The sequence below is a fragment of the Pantherophis guttatus genome, chromosome 1 (genome assembly GCF_059756535.1).
Source record: "Pantherophis guttatus breed Tessera chromosome 1, ASM5975653v1, whole genome shotgun sequence".
Lineage (NCBI taxonomy): Eukaryota > Metazoa > Chordata > Lepidosauria > Squamata > Colubridae > Pantherophis > Pantherophis guttatus.
In genome coordinates this window covers 173,670,381-173,687,051 of record NC_142063.1, presented here as the reverse complement: position 1 = coordinate 173,687,051, position 16,671 = coordinate 173,670,381, and the positions used below count along the sequence as shown (strand labels likewise).

General features: G+C 36.1%; 1 protein-coding gene across 17 annotated transcripts in view; it reads right to left on the bottom strand.

The window, feature by feature from the left end:
• Positions 1-16,671, bottom strand: part of UNC80 (unc-80 subunit of NALCN channel complex) — a 174,940-nt gene that overhangs the window by 137,224 nt on the left and 21,045 nt on the right. For all 17 annotated transcript variants that reach the window (XM_060688149.2, XM_060688156.2, XM_060688157.2 and 14 more), the window contains exons 8-17: positions 15,295-15,556; positions 14,411-14,545; positions 11,568-11,784; positions 10,275-10,394; positions 9,527-9,795; positions 5,595-6,008; positions 3,855-3,986; positions 3,018-3,165; positions 2,534-2,682; positions 1,875-2,044 (exon numbers count right to left, since the gene is read on the bottom strand). In XM_060688149.2, the coding sequence (XP_060544132.2) occupies positions 1,875-2,044; positions 2,534-2,682; positions 3,018-3,165; positions 3,855-3,986; positions 5,595-6,008; positions 9,527-9,795; positions 10,275-10,394; positions 11,568-11,784; positions 14,411-14,545; positions 15,295-15,556 (2,016 nt within the window). The remainder of the gene's footprint in view (positions 1-1,874; positions 2,045-2,533; positions 2,683-3,017; positions 3,166-3,854; positions 3,987-5,594; positions 6,009-9,526; positions 9,796-10,274; positions 10,395-11,567; positions 11,785-14,410; positions 14,546-15,294; positions 15,557-16,671) is intronic.

The window sequence follows — 16,671 nt, the reverse complement described above, 5'->3', positions numbered from 1 at the left end:
ATTTGATAGAACACACAATTTTTGAAAAAATAATCTGTCTGAAAATTGTGGTTAACTCTATCCTTTTTTGTATAAATAACTATATTAAATAACTATATTAAATTAAATATATATATAACACTATATATATATATTTAACACTATATATATATATATAATGTGTGTGTGTATGTGTGTACAGTTAATATTTCGGGTTTCTTCCCGTGTAATTGTGAACATATCCCTAAAAGGGTAGAAGCGACGTTTCGACAGAATCTCATCTGCCATCATCAGGCTTATGTGAGGGGTCTTTTGCAGTAACCCTAACCCCTCACATAAGCCTGATGATGGCAGATGAGATTCTGTCGAAACATCGCTTCTACCCTTTTAGGGATATGTTCACAATTACACGGGAAGAAACCCGAAATATTAACTGTACACACATATATACCCGTGAAAATTTACATATATATATATATATATATATATATATATATATATATATATATATATATATATACATACATACATACATACATACATACATACATACATACATACATACATACATATATTTTCTGAGGTTTTCGTGGGTGTTTGTATGTAGGTCTTTGGTTATTCAGGTTTTCTCCTGCGTAAAATTGGAAGTGTCTTGGCGACGTTTCGACGAAGTCTCATTCATCATCTTCAGGCTGGTGTTTTCGGCTTCGTGCTTCTAGGAGCAATGATCATTGCTACATATATATATATATATATATATATATATTTGTTTTCTGAGGTTTTCGCGGGTGTTTACGGGTGTTTTGCAGGTGTTACGTGGGTGTTACGCGGGAGAAAACCCGAATAACCAAAGACCTACATATATATATATGTGTGTGTGTGTGTGTGTGTGTGTGTGTGTGTGTGTGTGTATGTATGTATATACCAACATTATAGATAGAGACAGATAATAAATAGAATTAGTCTATATATATTAGGGCTAATTCCATAAGATAATGGAAAAAGAAAAAGTTGTGTATGAAACAGTTGTTAAGAAAAAAAATACTTCTTCCATGTTTAATTGGGAAAAAAGCCGAGACTGTCACCATCTCACTGGAAGTAGTTAGTAAAGAAAGACTCCTGGCACATTGGTTTTTTTTCCAAGAGTATACTTTACTAAGAACAAAGTGGTTTCAGATTTTTGCAAGGCAGAATCTGTTGTCTTGGTGTGAAAACAATGCAATTAAATTCCCCTTTTTTTCCTGGCCAGTCAATGTCCTATTATCACTCAATGTATTAGAAGTTCTTAGGTTGTTTTGGAAACAGTCCATTCACCATCTCCACATTCCTTTTGGCTGACCTTGTGCTGCTGGCTTTGTGCGACTCAGTATCAGGGCTGGCACAGCTTCATCCCCCCCCCCAATCCAACCCATCCTTTCCTCACATTCCAAGCACTCACCTGATATTAAAAATATCAGGCTCGCAAGACCTGATGCAAAGCAAGAAGCAGAATTGCAGCCATGATAGAGAACATGGATCCATAACCATGCCATATTGACATGAAGCAGATCATCCCTCCTCATAGATAAATGACTGAGATGTCTACTTAATCCAGTATCCTATTCTCCTATGTTGTATAAAAATAATATTTTGTAGAATAGCTTTTCAGCTGAGTAACCCGAACGCAGTTCTTAACTATGCTTTAACCCTATACATTTGAATGAAATTAAAGCACATTTCTCTGCTATCTACAGTTTATGAATAACATAAGACCATCTTTGGGGAAGGGAGGATTTTTAGAGCAAATTGTATTAGTATGATTCATCTTCTCCCCAAAAGCAAGGCTGACAAGTCTGGGTAAGGCTGACCTTACTAGATTCAAGCATCTTAATGGCTTTTCCAGTCCAGATACATACTTTTTACTCCCTGGTGGTTTGGGTTCTTGTTCAGTATTTTCTTCTGTTTTTCTTCCTGGAATCAACTTTTCTGCACTGTCCAAAAGAGCACTAAGAGCTACTCTTCTGAAAACATTTCCATGAGCCTCCTTGATAAACTGTACCAATTGTCGGATGTCACAGTACAGACCCTGGAGCCAGCAGGATGTCAATTTGGGGGCGGGGAGGGGGAGGGGGAGAGAGATGGTTAGGCTTCCAACATACAAACACTTTCTTTTTATGTTTTCTTAAGAGAATCAGTCTATGTTTCAGGCCTTCTGTTGCCATGAAATAAATTTCAGCAACAAATTTAATAGAAACTGCCTGAAAATGTTGAAAGGAAAGGTCGAAGAATTGCCATCTTGAACAACACAGTGATAACATTTTCAAGTCAAATTAATGACTAGATACAAATTCAAAGGGGATTTGCTTCTCTCATGTTCTACTGAACTGTGTGACATTTTCCAAAATTCACCTGCCAACATTTATTAATTAAAAAAATTTTTTTTAAACAGTTTATATTTTATTTTTTCCACCCCTTTTTGAAAGAAGGTGGTACAATTCAACAATTTATATTGAGAATAGAAAAGCTAGTACTTAAAAACCTGTCATAATTGTGTGAAAAGGAAAGTTGCCCTTACCAGATTCTCAGGACTATGGAGCTCGTGCGTAGTAGAGGCACAGCGAGTGATCAGAGATTTAAACATAGCACTGACAATAATGCCCTCAATACTTTGGGCTGTAGATTTGTTGTCCATGGTAGTAAAGTTATTTCCAAAACCAGCCTTGTCTACAAAATGCAAAATAAAACAGTTAAACTGCATGGTTAAATTTCAGAAAAACAGTAAGATATGCATTTGTAACACCTGAACTCAGCAATTCCTGATTTGCAATAGCATTCTCCATCCAGAAGAGGGATTTGTTACTTTGGAAAACCACATGGGGGCGGGGGGGAGTACTCCAAAATGAATTTGGCAGTATAAAAAAAGGAGTGAAGACAAAGTGCCCATGTCTCATTCAATTAAAACAAACAAAAAGTTAAACACACACATTGCACATAAATTAATACATTTAGGCACACATCTGCAGGAAAGCTGAATGCTAAGGATGACAATCTATACTTACTGTCAGTAACTGGTTCCATGCAAAATCCTAGCAAAGCATGTAAAAAATCCACCACGTTGTTCAATGAATCTTTATTCACATAATCTCTCATTGTCTGACGAAACTGCATTTTATCCAGTTTATATAACTTTGTAAGGCAATTCTGAGCCTGTTAAGAAAGGTTTTAAGAATGTCAAGCTTAGGTTTTGGTGGTGATAATTACAGAGGACCATAGTGAATTCAACCTGTTAGTTCCTGAGTAATTAAAAACAGTACCCAATGAACTTCACAAAATAACTAGAGAGGATTTAAACAATTGTCTTCCTATTTTTATTGATACAATGACTTACCTGGACCCAAAGCTTCCAGAGGAATAAAGGTTTCAGGATAATATGTAAGATACAAGTATTTAAAATTTAATACATGTGCACTACAATTTAGAAGACAAATGCATAGGCAGCTACTTAGCAACAAGGGTTAAGATAAGAAACTAGGCGAGGCTGCTAGACGCTACAGTATGCAATCAAGTTTTTTGTTTCACTTCGTTGTTATGGTAGGAGCTCTTCTGATTAGAGTGTACTGGAATCTCACTTATCTTTGAAGTGTCAGGTCCCCTTGATAGCCTGGCCTTTTCTCCTAGATCTAAAGGGCCTCTCTTTTGCTCTATCACTATTCACGTTATTCTAAACATTCATGCTTGATTTGAAGCTAAAAGGGTTTCTCTAATGTAGATGTGCTTTAAATACTAGAAATTTTTTCCATACCTGTCTTTCTATTATCAAAACCATAGCAACCAGTATATTGATATATGACCAAACACTGTACTCCACAACTTTCCATCCTTCTGCAGTTTTATACCTGATGTCTCAGACGATCTCCAGAGAGTCCTCGGTGACCTTCTCCACAGCCATATGCACAGCCCAGAGACTTCACAATTTTTATCAGCATTGTCAGAGCCAGCCTATGAGTGCTTACTGGAGTATTTTCATCCTTAGCAGCACAACATTTGAAGAAACCAGAAAGACCAGAGAAAAAGCTATTCAGTTTATGATGAGAATCAGAAAAATAATATCAAACTGGCATATGCCAGTTTATCTATTATCAGAATAAAACTTACACAGAATTTTTTTCTATAAATGATAACATGAGACCATTAAGGCTTAAAGTTTTCTTTAAAGGAAACAGTTTTAATACTGGTAAACAAAAAGATCAGTTTTATGTGGATAGGTCTGATCAAAAGACTTTGAAACACAGAGAGAAGCAATTCAATTTATTGTTTACAATCTTAGAAGAAGTAAGAATACCCAATACAAATGTATTCCAGATCCAGCATCTCCTTCTCACAAATGTCAACCAGATGGCTCTGGAAAGACCACCAAGAGGACATAAACGTAGTAACCTTGCAAAGTACACCTGTTTTCTACAAGAACCAGCTCTAGAAAGTATATTGTCTTTGATCCTGGGTGTACTATTGTTACTGGTGGTCTAATCCATGTTTTCTTATCCGCCCTTAAAGCTGTCTATGTTGTTGTCCATCATGACATCTTGGAAAATTGAATAACAGTGTGCTACATGCACATATATTTCATGTGATCTAATTTTTCTCACCCTGAGGTTAAACTGGGTTATTCTGGATTGTAGAACTTTGAACGGCATACAGTATTCCACATATGACTATATGTTAGATTTTGTAAGAATATAAATAAACAGTTTTGCTTTCAGATCCCTTCCTAATAAATTCCAACATGGAATTTGTCTTCTTCGTAGCAATTACTGATTAAGTTGGCATTTGTACTAATTATTCATCACATCACTAGATCTTTCCCAGTGAGGTGCCAATAAGTGAAATCTGCATGCTTCACTCCATTTAAATATAGATCCACAGAGGACTTCACATTGAGGGCAATTGATCAACCAGTTGCAATTCATGCATCAGCTTGCTGAAACTTTTATTTTACAAGATTGCTGATCTGGTAGAACTCAGAATAATATGCAGTTTTTCAAAAGCAAGTATTTTTGCATTTGTTGTTTGTAACTCACAGTAAAGTTCTACAACTTTATTCATGCTAATACTAATAAAATATTGTTATTGCAAAAGGCATACAAATACTCAAGCCACCTTGAGTCTTCAGAGAAAGGCAGCATACAAGTTGAACAAATAAATAAATAAATAAAATAAATAAATTTAACTAGAAGAAATTTTTCAAGTTAAGATGGGAGTGTAAGAGCATCCTTCTAATTTTTGCTTCAGGAAATTAAACCATAAGATCAAGATCTTACACTGCATGCCACATACACTGAAATGACTTGGATAATTCTTCTATGTGCTCATATATCCCATACTTAGTTTCAATCTTTACACATTCATGTGAATATCTGAACAGGGATATCATATGTCAAACCTCTGAAGGCAAACTGAGAAATAAAAACAAACCTTAATTCATAGCCTGGGATTTTAAAGTTTGCAAAACACAATATCAGAAGTTAAATCAGGCAATGGACTATCACATCAATATGGAAGTTTCTATAAAAATCTTTTCAGCATTTACATAATAGTATTGATTGGTAAAAAATGACCCTATGAGAGCTTCAACATACCTTGTCTTCCTTTTTATCATTCTTTTCAAAGGATCTTCCTCCACCTTCTCCCCCTCCTCCTCCTCCTCCTCCTCCACCACCACCTCCTCCATCTCCTCCACCACTTCCTCCTCCTCCTCCAGCAGCACTTCCAACTCCTCCTCCACCTTCTCCACTGCCATCTCCTGTTCCAGTTATTGCAGCAGTCCCAAATCCAGACGCTGAGGTAGTCAAAGCCCCCTTGAGTTGAAAGGAAGTTTCACTTGGTCTCTTTTCATTGGTCTCATTCTCCTTATTCTCACTTTTCCTTCTGACCTTCTCCACACAGGGTACCACACCAAGCTGAAGCAGACATTCCACAATATTGAGGGCCACATCACAGATTCGGGAGCTGATGTCATGATTCAAGACCAAGTAAACTGCTTTAAGAACCACCTTGAAAGAAGAAATGTTAGATATTGCGGGCAACACTATATTCACTTATTGTTTGCAAAAACCTGACTGCAGGTCTCTAAAGAAATGGTCTAAATGTGATATCCTATAACAAGGGGACATGTTCAATTATAGCATAATAGCAGGTGAATGAAAATATGTGTGCACCATTTATATAAGCCACCCTAAGCATGATCCAGATCAATTTTCTGGTAGCAGTGCTTTTTTAGCTGATCTAAAACAAATCTGCCTTTGATAAAAACTAGTTTGCTGCTGAAACAATATAAAGCAAAAATAATCTTTCATAAAATTATAGATGTTCAGGTCCCTAGTCTGAAAGATGGCTATCTGCACACATCTAGCCACTTCCTTAGTTACTACAGGTAGTCCTCAACTTACAACCACAATTGAGCCCAAAATTTATGTTGCTAAGTGAGACATTTGTTAAGTGAGTTGTGCCCCATTCTACAACTTTTCTTGCCACATTTGTTAAGTAAATCATTGCAGTTGTTAAATTAGTATTACGGTGGCTAAATGAATCTGGTTTCCCCATTAACTTTGCTTGTCAGAAGTTTGCAAAGATCACATGACCCCAGAACACTGCATCCATCATAAATGTGAGTCAGTTGTCAAGCATCCAAATGTAAATCACATGACCATGGGGATGCTGAAAAATGGCCATAAGTCACTTTTTTCATTTGAACAGTCACTAAGTGAACTGTTGTAAATCAAGGATTACCTGTATTTCCATTGTCAAACTCTTACAGTATTTGCCTTTCTGAGTTTAGAGACTTTTATTCTGGAGCATACATTATGGGATAGTAGACCTCCTTTCAACTATTTGAACACTATTCTCATATTCATAGAACATCAGCATTAGAAGCACCTTGGAGGTCTTCTAGTCCAAGCCCCTGTTGAGCAGGAGATCCTATACCATTTCATATAATTGACTATCCAGTCTCTTCTTAAAAGCCTGCAATGATGGAGCACCCACATCTTTTGAAGGCAAACTGTTCCACTGGTTGAGTGTTCTCATTGTCAGGAAATTTCTCCTTAGTTCTAGGTTGCTTCTCTCCTTGGTTAGTTTCATTACTTCTTGTCCTGCCTTCTGGCACTTTGGAAAATAAGTTAAACCATTCTTCTTTGTGGCAGCCTTCAAATATTGGAACATTGTTATAATGTCAGCCCTATTCCTTCTTTTTATTAGACTAGACAAACCCAATTCCTGCAATTGTTTCCCATATGTTTTAGACTCCAGCACCCCAATAATCTTTCTTGCTCTTTTCTATACTCTTTCCAGAGTCTCAACATGTTTTTTATATTGTGGCCACCAAAACTGGATGCAGTATTCCAAGTGTGGTCTTATCAAGACATTATGAAGTGGAACTAATACTTTATGTGAACTTGATTCTACAGCTCTGTTAATGCAGCCTAGGATTGCATTGGCTTTTTTGGTGGCTGCAACACACTGCTGGCTTATATGCAAGTGTTTCTCTACTTGGATTCCAAGATCCCTCTCGCAGTTACTGCTGTTGAGCCACGTTTCACTTAATCTGTACTTGTACATTTGGTTTTTCTTGCCTAAGTGTAAAACCTTGCTTTTCTTTACATTGAATTTCATTTTGTTATATAGGGCCCAATGGTTAAGTCTGCCAAGATCTGGATCTCGAGCCTATCTTCTGGCATGTTTCCTGCCATCTTGGTAGTCATCTGCAAATGTGATAAATTTCCCTTCTATTCCCTCATCTAAATCTAAATATTCCCATATGGTTGTCTTTAGTTAAGAAGAACATATCCATTATGGTTTTGGATCCAGGACTTTGGACCCAGTATGCAAAAGGAGCTTCAGAATACATGGGAATCCCAATGTAGCACATGTCAGCAACAGTATAAAGCAGCTGTTTTTCTTGGGATCTCCATAAACTTGCAATTGGTGTCATCCTAGGAAAGGATGCAGAATATATGTAGATGCTATGTTTGTGTTCTTATCCAGTCTGGTGTACTTTTTGGATCCAAACACTGGGTCCAAAACACTGCACAGCTCTAATAGCAGGTACTTCAATCTCCATGTGAACCTTTGTAAAATTTGAACTCGTACAAGCTTCCATTCCCTGATTAGGTTTCTCCATCAATCTTGAATTGAAATTTTGCTCTTCCAACAAGCTCTTCATAATGACCTGATGGGATGCATATCCTGTTCTCAAAGAAGATGCCAAATAGGGTTCAATTGTTCTACTTTCTCTTTGTTAGTTTTTATCTTTATTGTCATCTCACTGAATAGCTGGTATAATTGGAAACTTATATGAAAAAGTTTTTTTTTTAGCATAATTCATTACCCTTGATTTATTGTGATATTTTTTGTTTTGTTGCATCATCTTTTCAAATCAGGACTACTTTTATGTATTTTTGCATGATGATTGTCACCTTATATGTCTCTCCTCTTGATTGTGCAACTGGTTTGGTTTCTTCTGCTGCCTTCCACTTTTTCCCCATCTGGAACTGTTTGTGACTGTACTTTTTGGGGAAGTTCTATTCATCTTTGGCTTATGTTCCCATTATTTTCTCCTGCTGCAGGAACCTAGTTATCATTGTTTTGATAACTGTTTGACAAATTAGTGCTCTTAAAATCAAGAATGCTAGCATTCCATAATCATCCAAATGTTCCTATTGTTGTATTTCTATTCCATTTAGTATACCTAATAGGCTACAATTAAGTCAAATATAGTTGATACTCATGTTTTTCTCTGCCTTCTGAAGGAAAATATATTCAAGACAAGATGTTCCTAACACCTTTTATGCCAACATACACACGATATGTTGGCATACTTAACATCTTCCAGGTTTGACAGATATTCATCTGTATCCTAAGTATCTTGCCTCTCCTCTATCAATATCCTGAAAAAGATCAATGCTTAGCATTGTGTAGCTGGTTCCTAAAGGATACCAATAAATTAATGTAAAGTCTCTCTCACTGAAACGTATTCCTCCACTGTAATTAAAGGTTCTGCATGCATGGAAGTTTAGAAATTAGCCCCTTCCACTAAAACAGCAATTTTATTTTAGCATTTTCTGGAATTTGAAAAGAATTCAACAAGATTTAAGCCTGCTGGTCACTCAGTGGCACTAAACTTTATACTTCTAAACTCACTGAGAAATGGGAAAATGAACTTCTTGATTTGCATTTTTAACCTACTCCATCCTTCAAGTGCAATGTGAGCAACAAAAATTTTAAGGCATAACATAGGATAAAATAAAATATGTGAAATATACTATAGAAGATCATGTTTTCCATATAATATTTCCATTTTTAACTAGAACTTTCTATAGGACCCTGGTTTCAATATAATGCTGTATTAAATTCTTCTCACTGAGAATTGGTTATATATTTTACTTTACTATTAATTGGTGGAATGATCTTTATGCAGGGCTGAAATGGAACAAGACTGCATACTTAAGGAATTTTGATTTGCATCATACAATAACTAGCACAGAAATGAATATTGCTTTTTCTTGATCATTACCGAAAGATCCAGCATGCCATTCTTGTGGACAAAGTTGCTGGTCCCATCTATGTGATCTGTATCTTCCAGGCAACTATAGTTGATGCAAGAATCGGTCAGACTTCGAGGGAGATTGGCACATGCCAGGGGCTCATGGGGCATTTCTGGTATGGGCACCTGGTTGCAGAGCTTGCGCATGTGCTCACTGAAGAAATCAGCATAGCCCACATTGAAAGAGGCCAGCGTGGTATTGAAGGTGGCCACCGTGATGGTGGAAATTTGGGAACGTACTGCAAGAGAGCATCACAGATATTAGTTCATTGGACAGAGCACTTGATATGAAGGTGTAAGCCGATTCATTTAAGTGCAATGTTCAGCTCTGGAACATTACAACTATTGTTCACAACTAATTAAGTGTATAACCACCTATAAGGAGAACTAAATAGAGGAAAGAAAAATCTATTGGTCTATTTTGTAATCCTTGTTAGATCGGCAACATTTGGGGAAATATTAGTTGTTCATACAAATTTAAGAGTTCAAACAATATATCATCTTTATCTACAGTAATTCCTCCAACACTGCCCTCTTCTGATTTAATAAGAAGACTCATTTATAACTGGGATCTGATATAAACACACAAGTCCTGAAAAAAATCCTGGGTAACTCAAAAGTTTACTCTAATTCTAACTAGTTGTCATCTGGACTTCTTCAAGAACTACTGGTATGTGCTGGAAAAATCACTTGCTCATGTTTTTGAATATCACCTCACCATGGCTGTTGGAGTGATCTGGCAGGTCAGTAACCAAAGTATGATGGGAATGAGAATGCCGAGCACTCAGACTTTCCATCTCAGTAGCTGTATCAGAGCTGCCCCGTCTTGTAAATCTCCCTGGAGTAGGAAAAAAGACATGCATTGTGCTGTTAGTGCTGCAGCATCATTTTATTTTATTTTTATTTTTATGTATTTTGTTATTGTTTTATTTTGTTATTTCTTGCTATTCTATCACTTATTCAGGAATCATTTGCAAACTGCATAATATTTAAAATAAAAAATAAAAAATATTATTAGGATTTACAGAGACTGTACTGTACCCTTGTGGACTGTCACAATACAAATTTCAGATCATTATAATGTCCACTGATTAAAGAGACTTTGAATGAGGCACAGGTCAGCAGTCAATTGGTTGAAGTGATGGGTTAAACAAAGTTGGCAAACTGGTTTATTCTGAATTGGGTTCAACAGGAGCCAGTTATAAATAATATGGGATTTTCCCCTTGTTCAGCCTGTTGCCAATCAGTGGGTAGGGGTGAAGGGTAGGAAAGGTTATTTGTCTTTGTATTCTTGCTCAAACATCAGCTGATTTTTAAAAAAATTCTAATGCATCAGTTTTATGGCTCATAGTGTTTGTTTTTGTTTTGGTGGGAAGTTATATACCTTATTTTATTTTCATGGATCATGATTCTTAAAAGTACTGGGGTGAGCAGCTTCAAAATCTGGAAATGACTGGGCATCTCCAGTTCAGAGATGTCCTGGAAATGGCAGCAAAACTTCAGTGAGGAGCATAGCCACTGCATTTGTTACTACAAAGGGTATGAATCAGTGATAAAGTGCTATAAAAAAATGAAAATGCCCCTTTCCTTTCATGTAAGATGAAGAGACCAAGAAAATGAGTATCTCAGTTGTAATGCAGTGTGATCATTAAGTGACTTAAGAGCTTTAGGAATTTGATTAGAATGGATCAATGAGCTGGAAACAATCTGCTTCCATTGGGCAGAAAATAATTAATTCTCGAATAATTATCCAGACTAAGCAAACAACAGATATATAAGATTAAAAGAAAAATTTGCATAAGTAATAACATATAACAAATGGGAATCCTATAAGATTAAATTAATAAGTTATGTTGGGTGGCATTAAATGTTATAAATGGACTTTTAACTGCCTAATGAAATTTTCCTCCTTCTTTACTACTTTATTCCTCATTTCTCCTCCAGTCTGGAGGAGATAAACTCTGGTTTATTAGAAAAGTTACTTTATCTTCAGTAAGGGCCTTTTATTCACCTAGAATAGTGGTTTGCCACCCTCCTCTCTCAATGCCACGCCTGTCTTCACCAATCCCAGAGAAGCTGCCAAAAGAGAATGTGCTTCGAGTAGGTGATACATCCAAATGGTCTTCATGGAGCAGGAAGGGCACTCCCATTCGACGTTGCCTTTTCTTCCCTGTGTGGTGGAAAGGAATAGAGCCCTTGCGTTCACGATCCTCCTTACGACTCTTGAACTGCAGGAAAAATGTAGAAGAAATCTATGCAGGACAACTGAATTGCAGAAAGCATGAAAGAGTTTCTTTAACAGAGTTTCTTTAACAGTGAAATGGGTGGTATATAAATGTAATAAACAAACAACAAATCTCTTCTCAGACGCTCAGATTCTTGAAAATAACCTGGAATTAATTTGCTTTTTCTTTGGGCCTATACTGTTTTAACTAATCAGAGTAAGGGCAGGCAACATTTAGATGACCAAGAAACAGGCTTATATTTTTTTTCTAGAAGGCTGAAGATCCCACAGTATTAGGTTACCTCATAGTCATTAGCAATAGTAGGGTTGCCAGGTGTCCACTATTTGAGTGGACAGTCCACTTTTTCACATTATGTTCACTATTTTTTTTCACAAAATAGTGGACATTTTTTTTATTCAAAAGCTTTATGATGAAATGGTACATAATCTAAAGCTGTACAGTCTAAGAGAATAAGGATAGGAGAATCGCATTTTGTCTTTTTTTTCATTAAGTTAGAATGAGACAAAGATCGAATGCTCATTGCAATAATCACATTTTACACAACAGCGCAAAAAAATGCATTAAAGCAGTTATCTTTTGATATCGAAAATGTAGTGCTGAATGTTTTTGCTGAATTTTCGAATTCTGCGAAGAAACGAGAAGAGTTGAAATCATTTTTTGAGTTTTGCGAGTCAGAATTCCATGAAGTTTTGCGCCATGTTCCAACACGTTGGTTAAGTTTGTTTAAAGTGGTCGAAAGACTTCTTTTAAACTGGATACCTCTAAAATAGTATTTTATTTCTCTTGGATCTGATGAGTGCCATAAGTTTATCTGGAACCTTATTTCGGATCAGGAAAATGAACTCGCAAAGGACGATGAATCAACAATTTCAGAATTGTATTTATATTTCACGCACTTCATGTCAATAATGCAAGACACCCTACTGAAGCTGGAAAGCAAGAAAATTCTTGCATATGATTTTCACATTATCATGTGTAAGCTGCGTGATTCTTTGCAAAAAAAATACGATGAGCAGTTTTTTGGAATGAAAGTTTTATTTGCCTTACGTAAAAAACATTTGCCTGAGAATGCCGTGCAAAAGTTCAAGAAAGAAGCCATCAACGTGTATCAAAGAGCCATTGCGTACCTAGAAAAGTGGTATAATTTCATCGATTCAGTATATGAGACGCTAAGTTGTTTCAATCTAATTGATCGCAATAATCCTCCAACTTTAGAAGAAATGACGAACATCTGGTTATTATCACCATGGCGAGAAGAACTTCCACCCAACACTCTCTTCGATTAAATTTCTGCCTTAGAAGAAGTTTATGTTCATCTGCAGGGCGATTCATCCCTTGATAAGTGGACGTACTTTTTCAAGAAAGAGCCAGCTCCGAGTTTACTGAAACTGTTCCAATATTGTGCATCAATTCCAGTATCAAATGCAAACGTTGAACGAATTTTCAGCATCATGGGAAATTTGTGGACTGACGAACATAACCAACTGCTTGTACCATCAGTTCGAAGTGAACTTTGTATATTTTTTAATATTTCTCAATGTTGTACTGAAATTAAAGAATTATTCCTTAAACACAAAGAATTGATCAAAGCTGCGCAGTCAAATAAAAAATACACACGACAGCAAAGTAAAATGTAATTTAATATTTTACATATTATTATAATATATTTGATGTTTTGAATTTTAAGTAAAGTTTTGAAGTGATTATTTTAATACGTGTTAAAATGTTTGTAAGAAAATATATAATTTAATTGTAATTTTTTTTTATTTTTTTACTACTTAACCCCCCCCCCCCCCGCTTGTCCGCTATTTTTTGGAAGCAGACCTGGCAACCCTAAGCAATACTGAGTTTCTCAGGAGCATGGATACTTGTCATTACAAAAACCTATTTTATTTTCATGTTTTTTTCTACTTCTAAAGGACTGGATACAGTAGTAATCAGGGCATATGTGGCTACAGGTACTTCTGAGCTACAATTTTCCAGTCCTGATTTAAAGTAACTGAACTAGGAAAAAATGTACGTTACCTTAATAATAAAGTTACAAGTGAATTTTAGCTCATTAGAAATGGTTGGGTTTTAGACTGATGGAGAGTGGGTTTGGGATGCAAATGGTGTCGTAAAATACAGAAGTGACCATGGCATTGCAGTGGAATATATGCTTAGTATATAAGATGGAGCTGGTGCCAATAAAACTGGAAAATATTAGGCTATGTGCATCTGGAGTTTGATTCAAAAACTGGACCTGGTTATGAAGGTGTGAAATGAGTGCACAGAACCTTTAAAAAATAACAATTTCCTTGCAGTTGCTTTTGGTTTAGTTGTTTCATTAGATGGAAGTTTGTTCCATGGTTTCCCAGTAGGTTTTTTTTCAAAATGAAAAGCAATGTGTACACAGCTTGGTGTCCTCCTGAGCTTTAGGTAGAAGCCTGCCATCTTTTCTTGGACACAGACTATACTAGGCCATAGATCTTAATTGTACCCTACTATGAAAGGAGCAACAGCAAATATAAGGCTAAATCCAACTGCAATATTAGACCTCCATCTAGTAAAATGCAGTTAGTATGACATTTAGGGATCATACGTGGAATTTAAAACATTATAGTTTTACCTTTTTAAATATATTCATTCCCAAATCAGAGGAGAGATCGGGAACTGCTGGTCTCCTCAGGTTAGTTAGGGATACTTTGGCAAAAGCTTCGGTGCTTAATGATTTTTCTTCCTCATTACATTTCATTGTGAGATCCTACACTCCCCAAGAAAGACAAGGAAAAAAAAACAAGCATGTAAAAAGCATGACCTTTTTGTCAGCATTTGTTTCCTTCGGATAATAGAGAATTTGAACCTTGTGGTAATGCTTGAACTGTAATGTTTTGAATATGAATAAAAGTTTTTATTTAGTTTAGTCATATTCAAACATTTCCAGTGTTAGCTGTTTCCTATCATTACAGACATCCTTCTGTCTATATTTCAGTTTTCTCTCTATAATCTTGCAGTGTTCTCTAGAAAGAACAGAGAACAGTCTTCACTGGCTACTTTGGAATCCTCATATCAGATTTTGTTTCTTGAAAGACTTATTATTCTATAGACTTCAAGATTTAGCTAAAGTTGTTGCTGTTCCTAAATATCTGCTTATTTGCACCACTATCTGCACCTCTCTCTCTCCCCCACTCTCTTCATTGATTCTCAAGTTTGATAATATAGAAAAATACTAATCAATACGTCCTCTGCTTGCTTATGATTATAATGATGTCCATGATCTTTTGTTTCTCACTTTATTTAGGTTCTTTTAGCTTAAGCACCCCCAAAGTAAAGAGAAATAAGCAATCTACAACAAGTAAAGTTCAGTATGTATATCTAGAACTTCAATGATAATAATGAGTACTTTGTTTACAGAATTAAACATGAACTTCAATCCTAACTTGCAACTGAACTTTTGACCAGGTGTTAATGTTTAAAACTGGAAATATTAGCCATCCAATTGCCTGATTTTACCTGTGTTTTGTGAGTATTGACTAATGAAGGAGTAGCAGCCACCATGGAACTACTGCGTGGCCTTGGCAATGGTGGGATTTCTGGGTCAAATGATTTCTCTGGCTTTTCTTCTAACATGTGGCGCAGCCGCTGGAGATAATACATCAAGGACCATTGTGTGCCTTCCTCAGACCAGTGTGGCTGAAGCAGGCATCGTAATACAGCAACATCAAAGTAAGTGGCATAGCGGGACCTTTGGCATGGTGGGATCACCAAAGACACTCTGTTACAAAGAGCAAAAAGAAGCACATTAATCCAATCAATTGAGGAATCAAGTAACAATCAAGATGTGGGCCCCCAAATAACAATCTGTTTCTTCATCCTGGATAGAGTTGTTAATATCAGCATGATCTTAACAGACAATCCCCAAATGTGGTAACCCATTATTTAGAAAAAAGGGAACACAAACTGATTAATATGAAATGTAGCTTTTATTCTAAGACTTAGGAGAGTGAAGAAGAATGAAAGGGGCCCAGCTGATCTTGAGCATGAATTTTAAAACTCAGCATTGTTGGGAAAGTTTCAGAAGGAAGAAACATCCTCTCTCTGGATTCCATGAAAACCTGCCCAATTCTTCTGTCATCTCCACTGGGCACACATTTCAGATTCTCCTTCATGTATGTGATAATTACATTAATTAAGTTTCAAACAGAAGGTCTTCATGATACTCTGGAAATTGCTAGCTTATAAATTGTGCTTAAAAACCAAGGGCCCAATCCCAACCAAAGGACTGATCTTAAAATTACACATGAATATACTCTTCTTAGATTGCCAAAAAATTGTTGGCTTTTTTTGGAATTGTTGAATACACTCCCATGGGTCATTGTTCAGGGATAAAATTCCACTGCAAAGGATTCATAAGATTGAATATAAACATGATCATATTGCCCAGATTTATAACAACATAAACTCATAATTTTTGAAAATGTACAATGCACAAAACACAAGAATTAAAACATGTTACACTAAAATGATAAAATAATACAAGCAGCAGGCACCAGAGTATTTTAAATGATTCTAAACAACACGTGTATTTAAAATTAAATCAATAATTGAGTAAAATATGGACAAACAAAAATGGCTGAAAAGAGAATAAAATTATACCGGGAGAATCATTTCAGAGGTGAAAGACAACCACTGAAAAGAGCCATTCCTGTATACTGGTTACTCAGGATCTCAGCATTAGAAGGTGCCAGAATAGGCCTCAGAAATTTTTCCTGGGATTCACTGAGGACAATTGGGAAGAAGGCATTCCTTTAGATAACATGGTCCCAAGTTCAGAAGAGCTTTATAGATTAAAACCTGTTCCTTGATCTCAGGAACAGAACAACTCTGGGA